The following is a 24,501-nucleotide window of genomic DNA, read 5'->3' on the forward strand; positions in this document are numbered from 1 at the left end:
ATGGCGTATGTAAATGTGTTTTTGAATACTTCTGCTTTATTTAATTGTAACAAAAATATATATATACATTTTCTACCTACTTGTATATAAAAATGCAGAATTTCCCTTTTTGCTTGTATGGTCATAACAACATAATTGGTATTAACACTGACATTAGTAACGAATGACTTTTTAAAACAGTCCACAAAATCTTGTTTTTACTCACTTTAATTCAAACAGCAATGCATTTCTTAAAGTGAATAAAAAGTTAATTCAGTATTTTTCTGCATAATTGAAATTTTGTTGCAGCTCAACTCAAGATTCTGTAGACACAGTGCTGAAGACGAAACTGCTCCAACTCGAGTGCCACTTTACCTGGGACCTGAAAAAAGATGACCTTGATTTCAGTGATCTGCAGAACAAGCTTAAGCACCAGATTGAACTGGAATTGGGAGAGGACACAGGGATAGCACAGTCATTCAGCTCTCTGGCTTTCACAAAGTACCTACAAGGTCTGCTTGAAGAAGCACGGGATGACTTAATGAAGGCTGAGAAGCACATCAAGAAACACCATGCGGATGACTATGAGAAGCTGCTTATTGTCATTTATGGAAACTTTGCATGGTTATATTACCACAAGGGTGATCAGGCAAAATCTCAGAGCTACCTGGAGAAGGTGGAAGAGATCAACAGGAGGTTTCCCACAGGATCCTCTTCTGTCCTCCATCCTGTTGTCTATGGGGAGAAAGGCTGGACCTACATGAAATTCTCTAATAAGTACAATGAAAAAGCAATAGAGTGTTTCAAGAAAGCATTGGAGGCAGAACCAGAGGAGAATGAGTGGAATACTGGCTATGCTATCGCACTGTATCGCACTGAATCTGAGCTCACAAGCATCGAAGAGTCACCAGCAATTACACAGCTGAGACGTGTATTGACGTTGGCCCCAAACACTTCTAACATCATGGCGCTGCTAGGTCTGAAACTAGTGGAATATATGAGAACTTTAAGGAAGCAACAGAATTGGTGGAGAAAGTCCTGAAGACTTCACCAGACAACCCCTATGTGACACTATATGTGGCAAAGTACTTTCGACAATACACATCTGTGGAGAGTTCCATTGCTCTTCTGAAGACAGTGCTGGAACAGACACCGAATTCATCTTTTCTCCATTACCAATTTGCACTCTGCTATAGAAAGAAGAGGAAAGATTTACGCTCTTTCACATGATCCTGGCAATATACAGTATCTGTGTGCTCTCTGGGATCTTCGGTCATCCCTTTGAAATATAAAGTCTTTTTGTGGAGAATGTAACAAGTTTATTTTAGCCTAGGATGAATGTAATTTTTAAACTTTCATGCATGCATATATATCAGTTATGCGTTAAAAGTAAAACCAAGTGTTAGTTTTTACTGTTACTCTATTGAACCGTTAAAGAAAATGTCCTTAAAATCTATTTCATAAACAGTATATATTGTATTCTAATTTGGTATATCTAATTAACCCCTTCAAAGAAGCATTTAATATTTTTATTACAGTATTAACTATGACCTGTGAAATATATATCAGCTGCTTACTACTTTTTGATGGTTTCTCGTTTGCTGTATGACATACTGTCTCTTTTTACAGACTGCACTGTATCTAAAATATATATTCTATAATGGATTTAATAAAGACTCTTATGATAATTTTTTTATTTGTGTTGTGTCTCACAGGACTCATGAAATGTCTGTCAAATATCACAATTGCAGTTTTATCTGCATCCCATAATTTCAACACAAAGCAGTTCCACTTGGGAATTGAACACACTTTAAAACAAGAGGCTAGAAAGAAAGGGTTATATCCACAGACCATATAGTTTTAATTACCATGCTGTAAAGCTTGTACATCCAATATCTCAGTATTGTCTAGCATTGCATCAGTTGCTGTTTAACGTACAACACGTATTTAGCCTACTATATATCAAAAAGGCAAAAAAAAAAAAAAAAAATCACTCACTATTATGTCATAAACTCAGTTTTTGCCCTAAATGTTAGATAAAACCCTATAATCTCTAGCCCTTATGCAGTAGGCTACAAACCCATTAAAAAGTTTCTAACAGAATATGGAGGAGCTTTTACATTTTAGCAGTGTGTTTGTGTCCATTGCTGAGCCGTCATTGTATAATAACGAATTGCCTACATTGAACATAAAAGGTAAGAATTCTCAGTTTTTGGTGGAATACCACTTTAATTACAGGTCCTCACAGTGACAGATGCCCACAATCGCTCACAGCACGCATTCACTTAGTAGACGCGAAGTCAATGCTAAAAGTGCGCATATTAGACCATATGAAGACCAGTGTGAAAAGAAAAAACACAGAGTGTGTCAATCCGTCACACAGTGCTAATGTTAAGTAAAAATGTAAACTGAAGTCACTATATTATAGCAATATGTTTGACCTAGAGACAATTGAGTAAACAAACAGTAACTGAGCCCAGGCCCCAGTATTTGTGTGGGCTACCCCCCTCTACCGTGGGCGGGGACCAGGCTGGGAGCGGGGTGGGGCTAGAACACAAGGAAAACAAAAGCACATGGACAAGGAAAACAAAAACACAGCAGCTAAGGAGGCGGGGCACTGACAATAGTGACAGGCGTGTGTGGATTTATTTAGCGACCTGTTTCACATGAGTCATCTTAGAATAATTTGGCAACAGCGATTGTAGCCTAGGCCCTAGGCTATTAGCTAGTTAGTTTCTGTACTGTTGAAACTACTGTATGTTAAATAAAATTTGATTTCAGGATACGTTGAATTCATGTTAAACGACGACCGCAAGCACAGTAAACTCATTAAACAGGTTTTTATTTTCGAAGATACCTCAGGGCTCCCGCTCATTGACACAGCAGATAAACTGGTGTGTCCTTCCTTGTCAGGCGTCACAGTGGCTCTGACAGTGTTGCATATTGTGGGATAAACCTGCTGCTGTAAGCGACAAGCCCAAGGAAGCTCCGCACCTCTGTGGCATTCTCTGGCTCTCGTGCCTCCGTTACAGCTTGCACTCTCTCCTCAGTCGGCCCGATGCCCTTCTCCGACAACAGAATTCCCATGAAAGTCAGTCTATCCATTTTGAACTGGCACTTTTCTGGATTCAGTGTTAGTCCAGTCTCTCTGAGCCTTGCAATGACTGCATGCAGCCATCTGTCATGTGTCTCCTGGTCACGTGCATGTATGATCACGTCATCTGAGATGTTCTCAGTGCCTTCAATCCCAGCTAGGGCATTGGCTATCTCATGCTGATATTGTTTGCTGGCTGAAGATACACCAAATAACTGCCTCTTGTATCTGTACACTCCGTTGTGCACTGTGAATGTGGTGATGTCATGTGACTCAGGAGTCAGCTCAAGCTTATGGTAACCCCATTTCAGATCCAATTTGCTGAATATCACTGAGCCATTCATACCCTGGAGCAGCTCATCCACAGTGGGGATAGGAAAGCGTTCCCTCACTATAGCCTCATTAGCCCGTCTCATATCCAGAAAAAGCCAGACATCATTTCCCGGTTTTGGGATGATCACAACTGGATTTACCCACGGGGTGGGCCCATTCACAGGTTCAATAATGTCCAAGTCCACCAATTCTTTTATTCTGGACTCTACTGCCCTCCTTAGGTTGAACGGTATGTGCCTGAGTGGCTGGGCTACAACTCTTACCTTTGGGTCAATGTGCAAACGGACCTGTCTTATTTTCAGCCTTCCAACTCAGCTGAATACTTCTGGGTACTGCTGTTGGAGTGTTTGCTTAATGTCTGTTACGGCCGAGATGTTAGCGCCTATTCTCAGAATCCCCAGTCGTTTTGCTGTTGCTTTTTCCGTGGTTCACCATTACCCTTGATTACAATGAACTCAGCATGTTCACTTCTGTTTCCTATTGAAACCTCACATGTGAATGCACCCTTGACTGCTAATGGCTGGTTAGAGAAATATGAATAAAGTTTCCTCTCTCTCTTAGGGACATATGAGTGACACTTTATGCGTTCTGACTTCAGTCTTTCCCATGCATTTTCACCCATTATATTGCTTGTTGTGCCAGAATCAACCAGCATTCTATGTTTATTCCTCCCACACAGAAGGTAAGTCTGGCATGTTATCTTTAATGGCAAACGCAAAGTCATTATGTGCATCGACATTGTTCACATTTTGTTTTGTTTTTGAACCCTTTGTGCGACACATTTTTGCATAATGATCTTTTCCCTAGCACTTGTGGCATGCCTTTCCACATGCGGGGCATTTGGGATCTCGGCCCAGGTGATCCGTATTCCCACATCTGTAGCACTTTCCGTAATTTTTATTTTCTCTGTTTGATTTTCCTTTTGCATTTCCATTTCTTTTCGTTTTGAGCGATTCGATTTACCGTCTCTGTGTTCGCTTTTGCTGTGCATGACATAGCTGACATTTGCTCCTCGATGCTCTCGCAGTGGGAAGCTATCTCCAGTGCACAGGCTAATGTCAGTCCCCCAACCTTTTCTAGTAACTTTCTGTGTACATATTGTCATGCTTGGACCTCTTGAGGACCTCCAAGTGAGCTATGCTGCTCGTCTGGATGGCGTGGGTGGAAATCACTTCACACGACAATGAATCATCCGTTTGTGGACTTTACTGAACTTGGCAGGTGAGTACAAAACATACAGCCGTACACATCAATGAAGACGGTTATACGAGGTTGTACAAGTTATACGAGGTCCAGCTCGGGCAGAGAACAGCTAGCTAGCACTGTCCATGCGATGAATCATGAGCACCGTTTTCAACCTCAACTAACTGGTGGAATCCCGCTACATTCCTTCTGCATGTTTGTGTCACACTCCTGACCAATCAACATGCTTCATTCGAACAAGCAACACATTTTGCAAGGGGAAGGAGAGAGAGGACAAACTTATATGAACTGCCTTACAGTATTCTGATGTCCCTTTACTCAAAATTGCATCCCTTATCTGGTTGTCGGCATCTCCTCCATACCCACAGTCTCTTACAGCTTGCAGGCGTCTCACCTGGCTTCTGATGTATCTTTTGAAACGTGTGTCTTGGTAGCGCTGTGTTGACCTGTGGTACGAAGTACAAGTTCAATGTGTCGACTGCCACCTGGTAATCTGTTGGGTCACCTGTGTCCGCCAGAGTCGAGAAAACATCTTTTCATCATCTCGTCCAGCGAGATGCAGTAATAGGGCACGTCTCCTCTGCCTCGTAGCGGGTGGTGAATTTCCATCCATAATGAGCCCTTTTCCGTCGGCATACAGCTTAAACAATGTTAGCCACCTCTTCTACCTGGAACCTAGCGTTGCTGGCTCTGCATAGCATGCAAAGTTCTGAATTCTGTATTTCTCCATGCTAGCTAACTAAACTTGTATATTTAACTAACTAAAAACAAACGTTATCCTCATCGCCAATGTTATATGTGTGCTTTACTACTAAATTAAGCAATAGTCATTGAGTTTAATCTCAGACACAATGACGACACATTACTCACTTCTCCCCTGGGCACATTTCTTCTTTATTGACAAAATACCCCTTCCTTCCGGTGTACCCCACAATACACCTCCGGCATTCCAACAATCTTACCGGAATATTAACCATGGACATGACAGTCCTGATATTGTATTATTCTTCAGTCAAGATATATGTAGGGCTGCCCCCTAATTGTCAACCAAATATTAGTGATGAGAAGTTTTCATTGGTCGGTTAGTCGCAGAAAAACCTATCAAACTCCATTCGGAGCTGGGCCTTGTCGTTAAAAAGTTATTAGACTACGTCGGGCAGGAAATCATCCAAAGTGTGGGATCATTTTGAGCGTGTAAAGGACGACCCCAAGAAGGTGACATGCAAACTCTACATACAAAGATTCGCCTATCATTCGTCGACCTCAGACATGACTTATCATCTGAAACATGTAGGGGAGAGTTGGTGCGAAAGTAACACGGCGATTTTTTCCATACAAGTCTGATATGCCTGACTGTGTCAGCATGTACAGCACGCAACACTGATCCAACTGATCCCTGAAAAATCGCGTGTATACATCATACTTTCACAGAGTTATACCCGAGAAGCTGTTTTCGACCACAGAAAGTAAATTCACTCAAGCGGTATTTTTTTTTTTTTTTTTTTTTTGAAGTTGTGTCTATTGTTTCATGTGACATAGTCATGATCATTTGACAGATTAATTAGTACTTTAACACATCCTGAGGTTTGCCGTGTCAAGGTTTCTCAGTTTAGAAGCAAGTGGAGTTATTGTTGGGATGACTGTAACAGTTGTTTCTTTCGTCCCTCTACAATAACAATTATAGGCTACTTATTATGTTAGGCTATTATACTGAAGTCATTCCACATTTGTACAAAATAGCACCTGGTACTGATAGAACACACACGAAAATCACAACGAAAATTAATTTCTGTCTGTAACGTTATCTTTTAAAATTATGTTTATCTGAAAAGTGTTACTTCGTCCCGGCTCTCCCCTAAATAGCCTAACGTTATTATCCCTTTAGCACGTAACTTATTATTATGCAATGTAGCACGCTGTTAAGTTACATGGTTCATTATGTTTTCATTAGCGTTATTAAGCTTCACATAGTTTTCAGTTAGCATTTGCTATATTTTTAACGTTAAATCACTGTTTTCTCAAAGCTAAAATTAGCTAGAATTTTTCCAATCTAGTTTTCTAATCGCACCGCTAATCACACCGGTGTGACCGTATGCGCGAAAGGGTTATTCCATTATGCTGAATAATTAATGGCCTAATTAGCATTAACGAATTGCAAAGTTGAGACTACATATATGCAGCTAAATAAATATATTGTCATATGTGCTATTAGGCTTATCCAAGTGTTCGTGGGGACTGGGGAAGCTAAATTACCTCGCTTACTGCATGTTTAACTTCATGTTCTGTTTTTTATTTATCTTTTTTTTTTATATAAATTATTGTGTTGGTGTTACAAGTTCATAAGTTGTATTATGTTATACTGTGTTGAAATAAATTAACAAAATGTTCAGTCTCCTTGCTGGTTGCGACACATTCAGAATCATTAGGCCTACCGCTTCCTGCGTGGGCTTGTAAAATTATAGCTACGTTATAAGGTTTTGTATTTCTCTGTAATGTAGCACAGTGTTAACAATGTTACTTATAACATTCTTCCTCAGCCCTGGAACTCAAACCATTTTCTGATGCCCCGAAAATATATATTTAAATAATTAAATTAATGTCATACACGTGCGACGATTAGTCGACTAATGTCTTGAACTAACGACTACTACTCGACTAGGAAAATCTTTGGTCGGGGGCAGCCCTAGATATATGCTCCTTACGTATACAAACATAAAATTCACAGCAAGCTGTGTCCCGCGCAATATCAAACTCTCTTCCACGCCCTTGACTGAGCCTCTTCATCTCAATATCAAAAGTGTGTACGCTGTATATTTATATGTATACTAAACTCTCCGTGTACTACATATTTCGAAGAATCCACATAAAATGAAAGTCTCATCATGTCTCATCTCATAATTTACACATTTAGACGTAAACCCAACACATTTTCCCTTTTGTATCTGTGGTGTGTTTTGATGGGACAGTGGTTGATAACGTAGAAAAGGAGAAACGAAACTCGGCAGCTAAAAAAACCGTGTTACTTCTTAATTCACACCAGCCCTTAATTGAAACGTAACGTTGAAGCAACCGAACGTCCAAAGTTGAATCTACCCTTCAAGCGAGTAAACAATTTCTCCAATGTTGTCAAGGCGTTTCTTTAAGTGCAGTTTCGGTTTCCTTTTCTCACGAATCGAACGGCTCTTGTTTGCATCCTGGTACATTTCCAAGGCACGGTGTCTTTGTAAACACATAATCATAGTTGGGCGGGGACTACTGTGACTTATATGAAGTGCTCTGAACTGGAGCTTTATCATAATCGAGGAGACTTCAGTTTTTTCAGCTGTAACTATTGGAGGTGTTTGACATGTCGTAAGTAAACTGAACTGTTGTCTTTTAAGTCATTTTGAACGCAAATTTTGTATAAACTTAATTTAACATATATTTTGGATGTGTAAGAAAACAGGCTTGCATTTTCATGTGATAGCATACAGCTGAGGTGATGTCAATATATTTTAATAGCTTTAGTACTGATGCTCAGTTCAAGATAACTTTTAAACCACAGTGCTAAAACACCTCAGAATAATGGAATGCTTTTAGTTCAAACAGTAAAGCAGTTCTTCCTCATAGTTTATTAAAATTATTATGACATTCCTTATGATCCTTATTCTGTTGCAGTTTGACCCAAGATACATTGCTAAAAACCAAACTGCTGCAGCTGGAGAGCCACTTCACATGGGGCTTGAAAAAAGATGACACTGACTTCAGTGACCTGCAAAACAGGCTGAAGTACCAGATTGAGCTGGGGTTAGGTGAGAACACAGGGATAGCACGGTCATTCAGCTATCTGGCTTTCACTAAGTACCTACAAGGTCTGCTTGAAGAAGCACGGGATGACCTTGTGAAGGCTGAAGAGTGTTTCAGGAAACACCATGCGGATGACTGTGAGAAGCTGCTTATTGTCACTTATGGAAATTTTGCCTGGGTGTACTACCACATGCGTGATTGGGCGAAATCTCAGAGCTACCTGGAGAAGGTGGAAGAGATCAAGAAGAGGTTTCCCACAGAATCCCCTTCTGTCCTCCATCCTGTTGTCTATGGGGAGAAAGGCTGGGCATTCCTGAAATTTTCTCGGAAATACTATGAGAAAGCGAAAGAGTGCTTCAAGAATGCGTTGGAGGCAGAGCCAGAGGAGAGAGAGTGGAATGTTGGCTATGCTATCGCACTGTATCGCACTGAATCTGAGCTCACAAGCACTGAAGAGTCACCAGCAATTAAACAGCTGAGACGCGCATTAGAGCTTGACTCAGAGAATGCTGGCATTATGGCACTGTTAGGTCTGAAACTTGCTGCCTATAAAAACTTTAAGGAAGCAGAAGAGTTGGTGGAGAAAGCCATGAAGACATCACCAGACAACCCCTACGTGACACGATATGTAGCAAAGTATTTTCGGCAACAAGGATCCACGGAGAAGTCGATTGCTCTGCTAAAGAGAGCACTAGAACAGACACCCAATTCAGCATTTTTGCACCATCAGCTTGCACTCTGCTACAAGAGGAAAAGGATTGCTTTACGCAGGCCTGGAGGTCATACAAGCAAAGCAGAAACTGAAGAGTTGCTGAATCTGGTTATCCGTCACTTGGAGGAGGCCACCATTCTGAAACCCTCCTTCATTTATGCCATGGCAGAGTTGGGACTCAGCTATGGAGAGAATGGAAATATCAGCAAGGCGGAGGAGGTGTTTCAGAGAACATTTGAAGTTGCTACTACTAAAAATGAGAGCCTGCAGGTGACCAACGTCTATTACGCAGATTTCCAGCTCTACCATAACAAATCTGGGTCCCTGGCTATGAAGTACTACAAGGAAGGTCTCACACTGCAGAAAGACACAGCAGAGGGAAAAAAGTGCGCAAATAAACTTGAAACCATTGCCAAGAAGCACATTTCCAGAAACTCCCAGGATGGCGAGGCATTCGGAATTCTGGGCTACGTTTATCAAACAAGGGGTGAAAAACGGCAAGCCATCGAGTGCTATGAGAAGGCTCTTTTACGTGATCCTGGCAATGAGGAGTACCTCTCTGCCCTCTGTGACCTTCGCTTATCTCTGGATATTTGAAATATAAAGACTTTCATTGCAGCATGTAACAGTTTCTTTATTTATCTTGGGCTGAATGGTAAGGAAAAGGTAGCATATATTGTATGTGGTGAGATACCTCTCGTGTTTATGATATTAATTTAATTCTTTCAAGTACACATTTAAAATGAAGAAGACTTACTGTGATCTGCAAGTTTATACATCTTACTATTGCACTTTATTGTAGCTTGCTGTTTGATATTACCATTATAGTAACCAACAATGAACACTTCTACCAAGTAAAACATCCTTAATCATATCCTTTTTCTTTCCAAAGTAAACTGAATTTAAATAGACAATGAATGTATTGCATAAAACATGCAATAAAGGCTCTCTTGTGATGGCATGCTTAATTTTAATGTCACAATACTCCCAAAATGTTTTTAAAATGCACAACACAATTTACAGTTGTAGGAAAAAACCCCTTCCAGTCTGGACCTGTTGGAAATATGGAGAGGTTTTATTCATACCGTTTTGCAATGTTCCCACTGTGGAGCTTTTCACTGGGAACCATAAACTATTTTTCGTCTAAATTAATGCCATACGCTATATGCTACATATAAAAAGAGACGTTGTGAGACAGTAACGATGGCAGTGGCTGCATCCAGTCAAACAGGTTTTTCATCGCACAGTCTGCCATCATCCTGTCAGCACTTATCAACAGAGGCAATAATGACCACGAGGAAAAAAACCTCTGACTGTCATACTGAGTCATGTGCTATAATTATTCTGAGTTTGTCAACAATTGCATATAACATCAGTGAATCCAGTGATGGACACATAATTGACAGGTGTTGGCTCAGGAGACATTATCATCATTGAGGGAATATTGTTTTAGCAAATGGTTGACTAAATAAACTATTAAATGCCTCAAATACATAAAAGCTATGTAATGCAAATACATAAATGTATTAGATAAATATGCACAGTGTAAAGCTATGCTACCCATATTGATGGAATGTAAAATGAGTACTATGAAATGTATACAGTGGTGGCCTTTCAGATACAAATATGGGAGGCAAAGATTATCTGTTTTTGTTTAAAAAAGTGTTTTTACTTGATTGCATCTAATACCGTAATGTTATTTTCGTATCCTTAACTTGAACTCATTTTAGATATAGCAAAGAAACATTTCTCAATGAAAAGGAATCTCCGGTCTTAGTGTCATTGTCAAATTAATGTAACCAAATATCTTAATTATGCATTGGTTATGTCATGGTTTAAATAATGCAGCTAAGTGTTTTAATTATGTCTTAATTATTTAATCATTAGAATTATCCATGTATTATATACTGTAATGCTACTGTGTTTGAAAAAGTAAGTGTAAAGGAATCAGCTGGGAATCCTTAAGTTTGTTAATACTGGCTAAACAATCAAGAACAGCTTCATGAAACTCATCCGATTAAAGGCAAGTTCTCTGTCTGCTTTCTGGCCACCACCGAACACAAGAAATTAGGCATCAAGTACCACACCATTCTTGCTTTGGTCATCCCTAATAGGCAGTTTGAACCCTACCCTCTTGATTCAGAAATGGTTCACAAACCACCTAGATATGGTGCACGGATGAGTGGTGGTAATCCAGAACAATGAGGTTACAGTACCAAAGATGGAATAAAATACACACTCATTGGATGTAACATGTCGCTGTCATCAACCTATTCCTCAAATGGGTTTCCCTGCAGGCTCTTGAAACCTTTATCCTTTGCTCAGGCATTATTATCCTTGACCCAACATTGCCCTCTGCTGGCTGGTTTTTATGCATGACTGTTGCTGAAGCACAGTTTTAAGAGTATGAGCTGGAGTTTACTGATGTCAAGATCAGAGGATTGTTTCAATGTCTAATTAATGTTTTAAATGTAAATAAAGTTAGGAAAACGTTTCCTTTTATTTTGTCATGCTTGTCTAATCTGTAGTTAGGATCTATACATCTTTATCCATCTATAGTAGTTATGCCCATCTGATAACAATGAACTGATGGACACCTATGGCCTACATAAAAAGAAGTATAAGTCCTCTGGAAGTTTGATCAATTACGAAATATTAAGTTAAAAAGATTAATTAATTCATATTACATTTCACAATGTGAAATGTAAACCAAATTGCTGTTCATATTACAATGAAAAAATATACATATGAATTCAGATAATTGTGGATGGCTATCAGTACTCTTATACTAATGGTCGTCATGACAAAATAATAATACTGAATTTCCTATCCTTGCAGCATATGTTTTTTCTTGTGAAGCATTTGCCAGGGCACAGAATAATTTGCTAAAATTAGGTCGTTTATCGTATCTCATGGCTTACATGGCTCGTCCTTACATGTTGTTCTTTTCCAGGTGTTTTAAGAAATTCCCCAGAGTATCATGAGCATTCTTAACCTTTCTGTTCATAGTTCAAGGAAAGATGTTATTACAAGCTGAGAGATGCAAAGGTTAGGTAAAAAAAAGATTGATTTGAATGCAAGATTGATTGAATGTGATTTCCATCTCTGGCTTTTACACTCCACTCACGTACAACTAGCTTCAATTAGGAGACGGAGGTGACCTAGTGCACTATTATAGCTAGATGTCTTGCTTAACTAACAGACATGATTTCTGTCGATTTCATCATTGTATCGTTGACTACTGTAACATCATCTACCTTGTTGTCTGCTTGTGATGACTTAAGTGTTATTAGAATTCCAGCAGAAAAAAATATTTTTTATTACTCCAACACAAGTGAAATTTCACATTTTATTTGTTAAATTCTTGTTTGAAAGGATCCAAAGGAGCTCTGAGTAGCTTCGTGTAACTCGAGTTCTTTTTTTCCTTATCCCTGGTGACAGTCATGACATCCCACATGCGTCTATCACACTCATCATTCATGTCGTGTTTTTCTCACATGAGCCCTGTTGTATTCATTGAGGCAACATCATGAAATGTTCAGGCAACTTCAAGAAAAGGCATTGGGAATGTGTACAAAAGTCATGTGGCACGTTGAGTCATATACCAGTCAGGGCAAAATCATTGGAGTATTATTAAATACACTAATATGGTATTTATTGCATCAATTGGAGGTAATCTACCCCACCTAGGGCGATCGTGCAATTGTCATAAAAAGAAAAATAGATTTGGGCTTGATGTTTCACATCCCCAGACTTGAGGGGGCACTGACATCTACATGTGTGAAGGCACATTATGGAGACAACACTGTTGCCGTTCAGGGGCAAGGTGCAGTTTCATGAGCAGTGCTTGAAGGAGGCAGTCTCTTTGCTTGGGGGACTGTTATCCAGGCAGAACCCAGTATGTTCCCTCATTAACAACATACCTAAATGACCATCCTTTTTCCTTTATTCGCTTGTACGTGTACCCACAATGCAACTGGTTTTGCATGCATAATTTCCAGTTGATTCTGACTCGGTGGAGTTTTATTTACTGTACGTTCATCATCCACACAGTTTGGCATTACGTAAGGGGTGGGGGGAGGGCAGACTCAATCACTCAGTAAAAAAGTCTGATGCTATGAAGACGACGTGTTTCCTGCAAGCTTTGGTTCCTCGTGTGAAGCTTTGTAGGTGTGGCTGCTCTGGCAGGTGTCCAGTTTGGGGTCGGCGTTGGTGGCGTATGTGCGCGTCCTCTGGCACCGGCGAATCACTGCCATCGTGCTGAGCAGCAGGGAGCTGGCGATCAGGGAGAAGCCGCTGAGGAAGAACGTGGCCGTGTATGAGCCCGTCTGGTCAACCAGCCAGCCTGCTCACAGAAGAAACATGGAGGACATCAAAAGCATTGCCGGTAGCACCACCTCTGTGTCGTTAGCCACCAGAAATTCATCTGGGAAAGGGGGGAGGGGTTACTTTCACATTTAGTGATTTGGCAGATACTCTTATCCAGAGCAACATATAAAGAAAAGATACAAAAGTGCATATAATAAGGTCCCATGAACAATACTAGATAGGGAAACATATCTGAACATGTGTCAATCCTTCATACAGTGCTGTGATAACCAGTGCCATACTGAGTACAAACGTACTCACTTGTAAGTTGCTTTGGATAAAAGCGTCTGCCAAATGAATACATGTAAATGTAAATGTACAATGTACAAAAATGTAAATGTAAATAAATCTAAATAGACGTAGAAGTGCCACAATAAAAAAAACAAGCAGGTGCCAGAATACCCCGCTGTTGCATGAAAGGAAAGATTTAAACGTTATGTCTGCCCAGGGGAGTGAAGCTGCAGCATGAAATTAAGGGTCTTCAAGCTGTTGCAGATATTTGTAGGGTGGGGATTTATCACTTGACATTATTAGAAAAGCCAAAGTGCAATAGTGCTGTGCCAGCCTCAAATCTGGACTGTGGTCCAGTGTCTCTGGCCATTGTGTACGTGAGGGAGGAGTACATCTTCTTTTCCCAGCTAGAGTTTACAGCCACTTCAGCATAATGCTTTGAGAACGTGCGTCATCATCCTGCCCTTCCTAGAACCCCCTCGTGCGTGCATTTGGCCAACTTTCTGAAACACGTTACCCAATAGATCCAACGGTTTAACATTTATGTTGATGAAGGAATGAAATAAGTTAAAAAAAGTCATGCACACTCCAAAAAACATTTCTCAGGGACAAGGTACAAAAAAAGTATGCCAGTCAGTCATTTACATTTCTGACATTCTTGCATCTGTCTTTAGAGCCCTGAACACATCAGTCTCATTGAGGAAATCGTTATCAATTCAGATTTTTGAAATTAGTGCATATAAATGTTGTTCTAGGTCTATATTCTTTTTGGTATAACATATCAAAGCCAGCTCTGGTGGTACTATATGAAATTAAATCACAGTATAGCTGCCTGATTAGACAACATTATCCACTTTAGAACGGCCACTACCTTGGTCTGTGCTTGGTATGGCTAACTAAATAACGTTCTCCATGGTATTGTGTTCAAATTATTGACTTTTTTTTTACCAGAAACCAAATTTTCAGGCTTCAATTCGTCACACATATAAATGGTAACTGTAAGGTGAACAGATTGTCTTTTTTCCAGAAGGCAGGTCCAAAGACACAGAGGACTACGTTATTGGACAGTAGTAAGAAGTACACAGAAGTACACCTGTGTGTTGCATTTTAAGGGCACTGACCTCCGATGGGTGGGCTGATGAGGTAAGGTATGGCGTGCAGGAAATAGACAACTCCCAAGGCGGAGGAGAGGTATGCGGTCCCGACGACGTCCGACGTCACAACCGGTATCAGGGCCACGTAGGCCCCGTCGAAGTAGCCGTAGAGCACGGAAAAAGGCACGAGCAACGGGAAGCTCCGGAGCAGGGGAATGAAGAGGCAGCACAGGCCCTCCATGCCCACCGCCACCATGTAGCACACGTTGCGGTATTTCTTCAAACACCTGCAGGGGAAGGAAGGATGTCAGTCCACCTGACGCATGACCGCCTCCATCACACCAGCACATTTGCTCATCAGATGGATGTTTTTAAATCTACCTCTATCACCTCTATTACCTTGTTCAAAGTTCTAAGCTCTTTGCTGTGATTAGCTGTCCAAAGGACGTTCAGACTGAAATCATATACTTGTTCCTCTTATGTCAAGTCTGGGTGGCAGTTCATTCTCCTCAAAAAGGTGAGTACTTTCATTTTAGTCTGCGAGAACTTAAAGCTGGTTTGGAGAGTACCTTCTGTCAGTGAGCCAGCCGAAGGTGATGTTGCCCATGATGTCGATTACTCCCAGGATGGACATGAGGAAGGCGGCCTGCTGGTGGCTTACGCCCATGCTGAGCGCGTAGGGCACCAGGTAGACGAACGGCACGCTGCAGCCGTTGGCCAGGAAGAGGAAGGACGCGGCCAGCATCAGAAAGTCCGGTATGAGCAGGAAGCTGTACTCCTGTAGGGACTGGAAGCAGAAGCAGCTGTGCTCCCGGTCCTTACTGCTCACCAGCGCCCCCTGTGGCGAGCCGCCATCCGTCACTCCTGCGCCATACCCGCACTCGGCATCTGCCTTCAGGGGGCTGCTTGGCTCCTCCTCTTTGAGCCTGATGGGCCTCAGTAAAGCCCCGCAGACGCACAGGTTGGAGACAAACCCCCCCAGAATCAAGAGGGCCCCGCGCCAGGAGTAGTGGTCTATTAGGAGCTGCACCACGGGGGCGAGGACGAATGTTCCAATCCCGCTGCCTGACATGGCAATGCCATAAGCCAGAGCTTTCCTCTCACAGAAATACGTCCCCACCATGGCAATGGCCGGTGTGTAACAAAGGGCAAATCCAACACCTGCAAAGAAGGACAGCGGGCATGAGCAGTCGGGATAGACAGTGCTTCATTGTTAGAAGACTGAGAAGAAGGTGGAAAAGATTTCTTGTAATTATACTTTAATCTTGCTTTTCTTTTAATAAACACACAGCTTAGTCAACAAATGGAGGGAAAGTTTCAAAATATATAAATATTTGGATACATATTCAGAATTTCTACTTAAATTGAATTTTTCAAATCCCTTGAAACATACGTATTACAGTTAGAATGGCAGTGCTCCACTGTATATTTGAGCATATATATTGTGCATGGTGAAGTTGCCATAAACCAAATGACCAAAACTCTTCTGGTGGAAATTAAGGTGGTGGGGGGGGGGGCAGCTGGAGTGTTACCTGTCAGGACCCCAAGAGTGAGGTACAGGTACTCCAGGCTTGTGGCGAAGGAGCTCAGGACGAGCCCCGTGGAGGCCAGGAAGCCCCCCAGGATCACAGCGATGCGGCAGGAGAGCCGGTTCCCAATGAGGCTGCCGAGAGGAGCTGCCATGACAACACACGCAATTCATCTCAGCTTTCAAGCTGAGATGCACTCAAACATCTTCTCACATGACGAACCTGCAGTTTACTGCAGACGGCAGAGATGGACTTGTAAAAGGACACACGGGAAAATAATTATAAAAAGAAAACTAAAAGTAAGACTTCAATACTTGCAGTTTTTGGTAAAATATTTCTAAGAACACCACAAAGGGCAGACAGTGTAATGAAAGGAAATGTTAATTTCTTTACTCCAGAACAGGAAACTACCAAATGCCAGAACAATCAGTGCAGGGACAGGGGAGAGAAGGGGGGGGGGGTTGTTTAACTCAAACTGGGTTTCTGGGTCTCTTTCATAAATTACGCAGTGCATTCTTCCTACTTGGATTAATATGTGTTCAGAGAAATATATGCAGTGTCCTTGATTTACCTCTGAGTAGGGTTAAGCCATTTCTCCATTACGACAAAGCCCTTGAATATGCTAGCAAACTGAGCTGAGAAGACCATACAGCGTTATTGATCCGAAAGTATACTGATGTTCGTGATGCTCAGGTCACAATCTGGGAAAACCCACAGTCCCACGCCAGGGCACCTGCTACGCAGATGCCTGCAGGTGTGACACAGGTTAAGCCTCAACACCGCCTTAAGGCCTGCTGCTTCGCAAGCACACGGGGGGAAGGGGGTGGGGGGTGTCACAGGCCGAGGGATGGCGACATTGGCATGGTCACAAAGTGCAGCCCCCAAGAGCGGGCAGAGGGCACGTTTTGTTCAGTTTGCCATTGGGGTTGAGGATAAGGCAGTTAATGCATCACCCGGAGTTGCAAAACAGCCACAGATACGAGCCACCGAGGTAAAGTCCAGCGCACGTCTCCCGCTCGTGCTGCGTGGCCTCTTGCACCTCTGACCAATTCAGTCAAGAGCACTCCGGGTCAGTCCAGAGGAATCATCTCCTGACTCGCGGCACAAGTTTTTGGCCGTGATATTGGATATCTCCATGGATAGGGAAAACAACACTAACAGTGTCAGGTCACAGCCGTGTGACATCTCCCAAGATGTTCTCTGTGTGCAACCAGCTCTGCTCTGTGGTTGGCACGATCTCTGGACCAGCCTCACATTGGTCTCCTACTGATCTCAGTGCCGTAGTATCCCAGTTTTTTTCAGGCCTGGTCCTGGGGCACAATGTGTATGCAGTTTTCTTTTCACACACAATCTAACTTTTAATTAATTAGGTTTGATTGAGCTGTTAATTGAATACTCATCTGATGTGATCACTGTCTCTTGCCAGTGACTTGTCCTGTCCTGTCTGTAGTAACTTATTTGAGGTGTGTTTTCCATTGACGAAAAAAAAGATGAGAAAGAAAATGTGAATTTATTCACCGTATTCCAATGTGTGGATGGTGAAAAACTCATCCCTGGTCAACCACTCATTGCAGCACACACTGGGGCCAACGTGCAATTAAAGTGACCACTGTGAGGAAGAAGCTGAAGTGCCACTCACTGAAAAGAACTAAGGTATAAATAAGCTCAGAAGTGATATTTTATCCAATCAAATTCATTCAAATTCCTCTGATCCATGGCGAGAGAATGGTTCTAAACCACGTTGCTGTCCACCTGTCTTCAGCCTCACCTGCATTTCAAAGTGCAAGACACATATGATATATGAGAGTGCTTCTGCTGAGCTTCATCATTGGTTAGAAGCCAGATTGTGGGGTCTCTTCGAGCACCAAGGCAAGAAGATCTGGTGAGGTATTACTGGCTGGCTGATTTTCCCAGCAGCCCAATGTCAACCCTCCCCACAGTGTGGCCATACATGTGCTTCCCTCACAGGCTGTTGGGATACGCACTCACCCTGTGCTCTTTGGACTCTCAGAATTAGGTAATTATGTGATGAAACTGTTCAAGTCTGCTGTGCGAGAGAGAGAGAGAGAGGTCATCTGGTCACACTTGCAACACCACTCACCCACGGGGCTGTATTATGTTCGTCCATTTAAAAAAAGCTCAGTAAATGAATAAAAATTCATTGAAAAAATATATGAGCAATGGAAGAAGAAAAAAAAATGACAGTGATTTTTCTGTGTAAGAGAGGGATGTCAGTCACAAAGTCACAACACTGTCACAAAGGCCACTGGTGTTGGATTCTGTGAGACTCTTTATAAGATAATGCATACATGAATAAAAACAAAGTGCCAAGAGATAGGAACTGTTCCAGCAATAACTTGGTGTTGCTGCCTCCAGAATGAGAGTTTTCCACAAACGTCAGGCACACCAGAGCTGATAGCATACCCATCTAGGATTAGTTACAGTACCTTAATATGGTCTGTCAAGGCAGCCCAAATGTCAGTTTCCATCAGGCAGCCACAGGGCACTGCTTAACAAGGCGGTCTTATCCACAAGACTGCAAGCCAATGCCACGTTTGTGCACGTTAAAATTCCGACAGTTGTTTTCCACAGGGCAGCACTTGCAGTAGCAGGGCACTGAACGGCCTTGGTGAAGAAATGCTCTCTTACCACACAGCATGGTAGTGCAGTCCACCAGAGAGTGGATCCACGCAGTCCGTGAATAGTCATGTGCGAAGTGCATCTGAAACTCCACGAAAAAGATGGAGATGCATCTGCAAAAAAAAAAAAAGAAAAAAACACCCTAAACGTTCCCCCAAAACATTCATTCAGGGTCATTCTTCAATAAATCCATTCAAGCAGGACACTTTATTGCCTCCTTTAGTAAGCATTACTCTTTAATAAAGATCAAAACTACGATGCAGATTTATGTAGAGCTTTTGACTCACTGACCCAGTACACACGGGTGCAGGCACACAGACACACAGACACACACACACACAAATCATGTTCTCTACTCATGCAATTTTTGAAAGGAGTGAAGTACCTAGTGACGTACTACTGTATTGACACATTACTCAGTGTCCCCATAAGCTGTGTTTCAGAGTAGGGGTGAGTTTATTGAGGAAAAGTATGATGCAATCACTGTTAAATGGAGATGGAGAAAAGCAGGCAGCCAAAAGCCTGCACTGTGCATGATTGGGGGGGCAGGGGGGCAAAACCCTTTCAAAAGCTGGAACAGCACCTGAACAAACAAACCACAAGCTCCAGGCCGGAGATAAGGGTCAGTTTGCTCACTTTGAAAATGAGGGCCTGCTGCCCCTTTGACTGCATTTCCTGGCCAGGAAACAAATAGTGGAGTTAACACAGGCCAGCGAAAAGGGCTTCCATCACTATGTCTGGACCTCCTAAACACACACAACCAATGCGCTAAAGCTCAGAACTTGGCAGGTATGGCAACAGGAATGCCACCTTACTGGCAAGACTCAACCCCTTCAGTGTTACCTCAGTTTGCATCAATAATGAGGTTCCTGTTGTTCTAAAGGGCATCTACAGTTATTGTAAGTCTTACAAGGCATGATCAATACTTCACCCACGCTATAGTCACCCATCATTTAATGCATACATAACACTAAAGCTCAAAAATTTCAAAGAAGTTTAAAAAAGTTATTTAAAAGTAGAACTGATGGAAAGTGTTTGGACTGACATATCGCACACATAAAACACTAGTGGCATTGATAAGATTGATCGAATACTTGGAAAAACCCATCTGACATTTTTCTTAGATTTGCAGTTTATCTTATTTAAAAATGTCAACTATGTGACAAGGTCCACCAGGTTGTGACTCCTCACATGGGTGTTGTTTGATACTTCAACAACATCTCTGCAACTCACAACCACTTAAAATGAATTGTTTTTCTAGAAATTTAAGGGGCCAGGGGCAAAACCATTCATTTAGAGAATTTGTTTCAAACAGAGCTGTTTGGCTTTCAGCTGTTCTGGGCAGTTGCCGAGAATAACGTCCGCTTTTGTTCTGGAAACAAAAACCTGTATGAGAAGCAAGGTGAGTGAGAACATTATGGTTTTGAAAGGCTAGCATTACCCCCTGACAGCTCTGGAAACGTGAGCCACCTTTTCCCCTCCCCCTCTCCTTAAACACACCCAGGCCAAAGGCAGAGGTATTGCATATTCCTCCTGTAGAAAACAAGCACACCCTGCCAACCCCCCACCCACCTGTCAGGCATGCATGCACACACACACACACACACACACACACACACAGACACACACACAAATTAATTTTAACAGGTAATCAAGGGGAAAATACACACGAAAATCTATACACACGCAGCTCTTGTTGGGGCACAGAGTTGGGGGAAGCATACTGTATGTGAAAAATATGCAGTCACATAAGCACTGATAAACATATAGTGGCAAACAGCAAGGTGACAATACCTGGTAAAACCCCAGGTACAGCGTACTGACCTGGGATGATGAATCTAGCACCAACAGTGCATCCTTTCCACATCTCAGATCACTAAGGGGCCTAACTGTTTGCAGGTATACTGTATTTCTCTTACATAAATACATTTGTGTTTGTTTGTGAAGATCCTCAGTTTTTTACTATTGATTTATTACATAATGCTCAAATGTTGAGGCCTACCTGAAGCACCATTAACAGGAGGGGTAAGTTACTCAGTTATGAATGTAAGTATGTGCATGTTCTGTATAACACACACCAGCAAATCCCCAATGTCATTTTACTGCCTTACTCCAGAATAATGCTTAGAAAATGGAAAAAATTTGTGAGTTCATGTCAGAAACTATTCCCAATTAAACACGGATCTGTAAATGGGATTCAGTGCACTCTATTGCCCATGCTTTTTTTTTGTTCAAATTAGAAACACACTGATAATACAACCTGCATTACAAGTGTGATTTTCAACAGAGGGTAAACCACATAAAACACCACCGGTTTAATCCTAATCATTTCAAATGCTATAGAAAAAAAAGAAGTGAGTGACTTTTGTTTTATATGCGAAGGGATATGGCATGTGACCAAAGAACGTGAAAATGAAGGAATGTTAATGATCCCTTTGAGGCAACCGGTGGGGAGGCATATGTGGCCAGTTCCACTTTGTCATAAAGCTGGGGGTATGAGCCACCCTCTCTGACTGCAACCAGGATACCTGCAGAGCATTTAGCGATGCACACACGCAAGCAAAAAAAAAGAACTCACAATGGATATTATTTAGTCAAATATCACTAATATTAAACAAAATTTTATGGCATAAAAAAGTAGCCAGGATCAATAATGCCTTTAAAGTATGAGGTCCAGTTGACCGGTAACAGCAGACTAGCAGTTTGTTTACCAGGGGGGTCTGCTGTAACCTGAACTGAGAGGTGGAGTAAGAGGAAAACAAACCATGTCTTGACAGTGCTGAACTGGAGAATGGTCTTCCCTCTTACCACTCAGCGGTAGCCCAAATATAGAATTACTTCATCTTTCCTCAAAAAGCTGTCAGTGAGGAACACCAATTAAGTGTTATATATAAAAAAAACAAATATTCCCATCCAGTGGATGTCAAAAAACTTGTTGCTTGTTATGGATTTTACATATGCATATCTTAGAGCAAACATACTTAACTGGACAGACTGTTGCTGAGTTGTATAAACTTGCTGTGGGTAATCTTAAAATGGACTGGGTCATAACAACACCATGATATTTGCAAAACGCAACATACTTCCTACACATTAAACAGATGAAAGACTACATGATTTAAAAAAAATACTGTAACAAACACTGTCCTTTCTCCAGTAACTGCATTAAAGGTAGAATACACCTATAACAGAGGTACCAATATGGTTAATTGAGGACTCAAGAGCACTCCTAGGCAGACACTCCTTCACCGCTGCTTCCCGCAGTGCCGGCTGGCTTACCTGGTGACGGCGCGGGTGCAGACAGTGACGATAAAGCAGCCGGCCACGATCATCCAACCCCAGCCACCGTCTGGAGGGACGACTCCTGGCTTCTTTTTGGCCCCAGCCATAACAGACACAAGGGAATGCGCTGCCGTTCTCTCCCCCCCACCCCCCCCACCCCGCCGCCACCTCCCTTCCCTGGGTCGGTCTCTCAGCGCTGAGCCCCGGCTTCCCCTGAGCTCCCCCTCGGCTTCCCCGGGCTCCTTCACGTGGGCAGGCTGGGCATGGAATGCTTCCCAGGGAGGTGACCCGTCCGACACTCTGCTCAGCACAAGGCACAGGGCGACACAAACAATATAAAAAGGTCAATCTGGGCGGTCCGCATACTGGATTTCCAAAGGCAATGCTGCGCAGCCAGTTGTAGCAGATTGACCTGTCTGAGGGTTTTTTTTTTTTGGGAAGAATGCTAATCCTAGCGGATTGTAGAGACAGCAGGACGCAGGTCTTCGCAGAGGACGTGTTTACTAGCGGGGTGCCCTGGTTTGCTCGGGTGTTACAGTTAAACTTCAGACACTGCCGTCCTCTTGCCTGACCCCCACAACCCTGTTGAAAACCTGAGGCATGCACAATCCTGCCTTCAGACACTTTCTGTGGAAAAACATCCCAGCAGGTTGCGGTGGCGATCCAGTGGCTTCCGATTACTACATGCATTTCCCTTCAGTGAAGTGCTGCGCCCCGCAGCAAAACCAAAAACTCTGCATGACTGCACAGAGAATACACACTTAAAAAAAAAAACAAAATGGTATTCCTTTGAGAATAAAATATCAGCAACTCACAATATGCATGAGAATATTGCAGGTTTTACATTACACTCCCAAATATATTTCACCAAATGGTATGTATTAATAGAGCTAAGCATAATTCCCTTAGCCTTTGCTTGTGCTTTGAACAGACAAAAATATACCACCTCATCACACCACGTGATACTGCCTGAGCACCAAAAACAGACTAAACTGGCTCCCTGCACAAATTCTGCACCTGCTTGACACAATGGGGGATTATGCATCATATGCTGATCCTACACATGACCTTTATAACCAGTCTCTGTCAGATTAAGAAAGCTGCATAGTTCCAGTTACTTCAGCTTCTGTAACCATGGCGACCACATGCCTTGAGCAGTAAGGCGACTACCATATTGTCTCACAACAGGACAGCAAAAGAAAATCTCTGGAATTTCTTTGATGAATTTTTCAAATTATAATTTTTGCACAATATCGTTACACAAGGAAACACATTAGACATGGAATACACTGTGATTACACCAGCAGCAGACACATTGAAAAACTTCCAAAATTAGTTTTATCAGCAACTTTCCTGTAATTTTACCTCTGTACAACTGATTCCTAAATGTGTGTGTGTGTGTGTGTGTTTTGTGTGTGTGTGTGTGTGTGTGTGTACAGACACATATATGCAACGTCTATTCAACGGCTGAAACCTTTTGTGACCTTTACCTCTGAGGAAACACATCGCAAACCTGAGTGTTACCTCATCCGACGTCTTATCTCAGCATCTGTGGGGTAATAAAAATAAGGCGCGATGCACAGGCGAGCTGAGGGCAGCCACTGAACAGCAATGGAGTCCCGTCCAACAATGGACAATAGAGACAGCAACAAGACGAGAGGGAGACAGCAGCATACAAAAGACAGGAAAGAATGATCCAATTGTTGGTTGTCTCACGTTAATAAAAGAAATGACACAAGGAGTGTACCGAGTTGAACTGACTCTACATAAACATGTGTGCATATACAGTGCAGGTATTTGTTTTATTTGTTTATATTCTTTGTTGTTGGTGGTGGGCACAGATGTAGTATGTGTACAGTATGCTTGAAATATTTAAAAGTCGTACCCCAAGCATTCACAAACATGCCATAAACTGTTTCAGCACCACCCATCAACCTCTTACACAGGGCTGAACACTAGCACTGTCAGGGTGAAAATGGACATCTTGGTGTAGCTGGAAATCCTGTTAACTGCGCAGACATCAAGTTATCAAAAATAAAACTGCATTCGTTCGTATTTACAGGCTGCACTGTATTTTTGCACCATCAAAACTGAGCCTGAGAAGACAGGACTGATGGTAAAACAAGGATGCGTGGACTTACAGCTGGCTAACAAAGGCTAAGAATCAAACAAAAGCTAGTTCAGATATCACAGCTAGCACACTTCAGACAAACTTATGATAACAGTATAATACTGAATTCTCCATAATAG

At 42.1% G+C, this 24,501-nt stretch overlaps 2 protein-coding genes across 2 annotated transcripts; one reads left to right on the forward strand and one right to left on the reverse strand.

Moving 5' to 3' along the window:
- On the forward strand, window positions 1–9,704 carry ifit10 (interferon-induced protein with tetratricopeptide repeats 10). Its single transcript, XM_036549335.1, is given in 6 exon segments — window positions 1–5; window positions 289–970; window positions 973–1,195; window positions 3,012–3,070; window positions 3,628–3,635; window positions 8,267–9,704. Coding segments are annotated over 6 exon segments (2,415 nt in total).
- Window positions 9,705–12,543: 2,839 nt separating this feature from the next.
- Window positions 12,544–22,371, reverse strand: slc16a12b (solute carrier family 16 member 12b). The gene is made up of 6 exons (XM_036518224.1): window positions 22,249–22,371; window positions 18,979–19,082; window positions 16,333–16,476; window positions 15,370–15,961; window positions 14,828–15,087; window positions 12,544–13,452 (listed from the first exon to the last, which is right to left on the reverse strand). Exons 1-6 carry the CDS (start codon window positions 22,356–22,358, stop codon window positions 13,223–13,225), a joined length of 1,440 nt encoding a protein of 479 aa, XP_036374117.1. The 5' UTR covers window positions 22,359–22,371; the 3' UTR covers window positions 12,544–13,222.
- Window positions 22,372–24,501: the final 2,130 nt, after the last annotated feature.

Source organism: Megalops cyprinoides, chromosome 1, assembly GCF_013368585.1.
Source record: "Megalops cyprinoides isolate fMegCyp1 chromosome 1, fMegCyp1.pri, whole genome shotgun sequence".
NCBI lineage: Eukaryota > Metazoa > Chordata > Actinopteri > Elopiformes > Megalopidae > Megalops > Megalops cyprinoides.

Coding starts and splice junctions, on each gene's coding strand:
- slc16a12b (XM_036518224.1), bottom strand. CDS start 22,358: ATGGCTGGGGCCAAAAAGAAGCCAGGAGTCGTCCCTCCAGACGGTGGC. Junction 19,083..22,248: donor TGCACCCGCGCCGTCACCAG/GTAAGCCAGCCG, acceptor TTTTTTTTGCAG/ATGCATCTCCATCTTTTTCG. Junction 15,088..15,369: donor GGCTGGCTCACTGACAGAAG/GTACTCTCCAAA, acceptor CTTCCCCTGCAG/GTGTTTGAAGAAATACCGCA.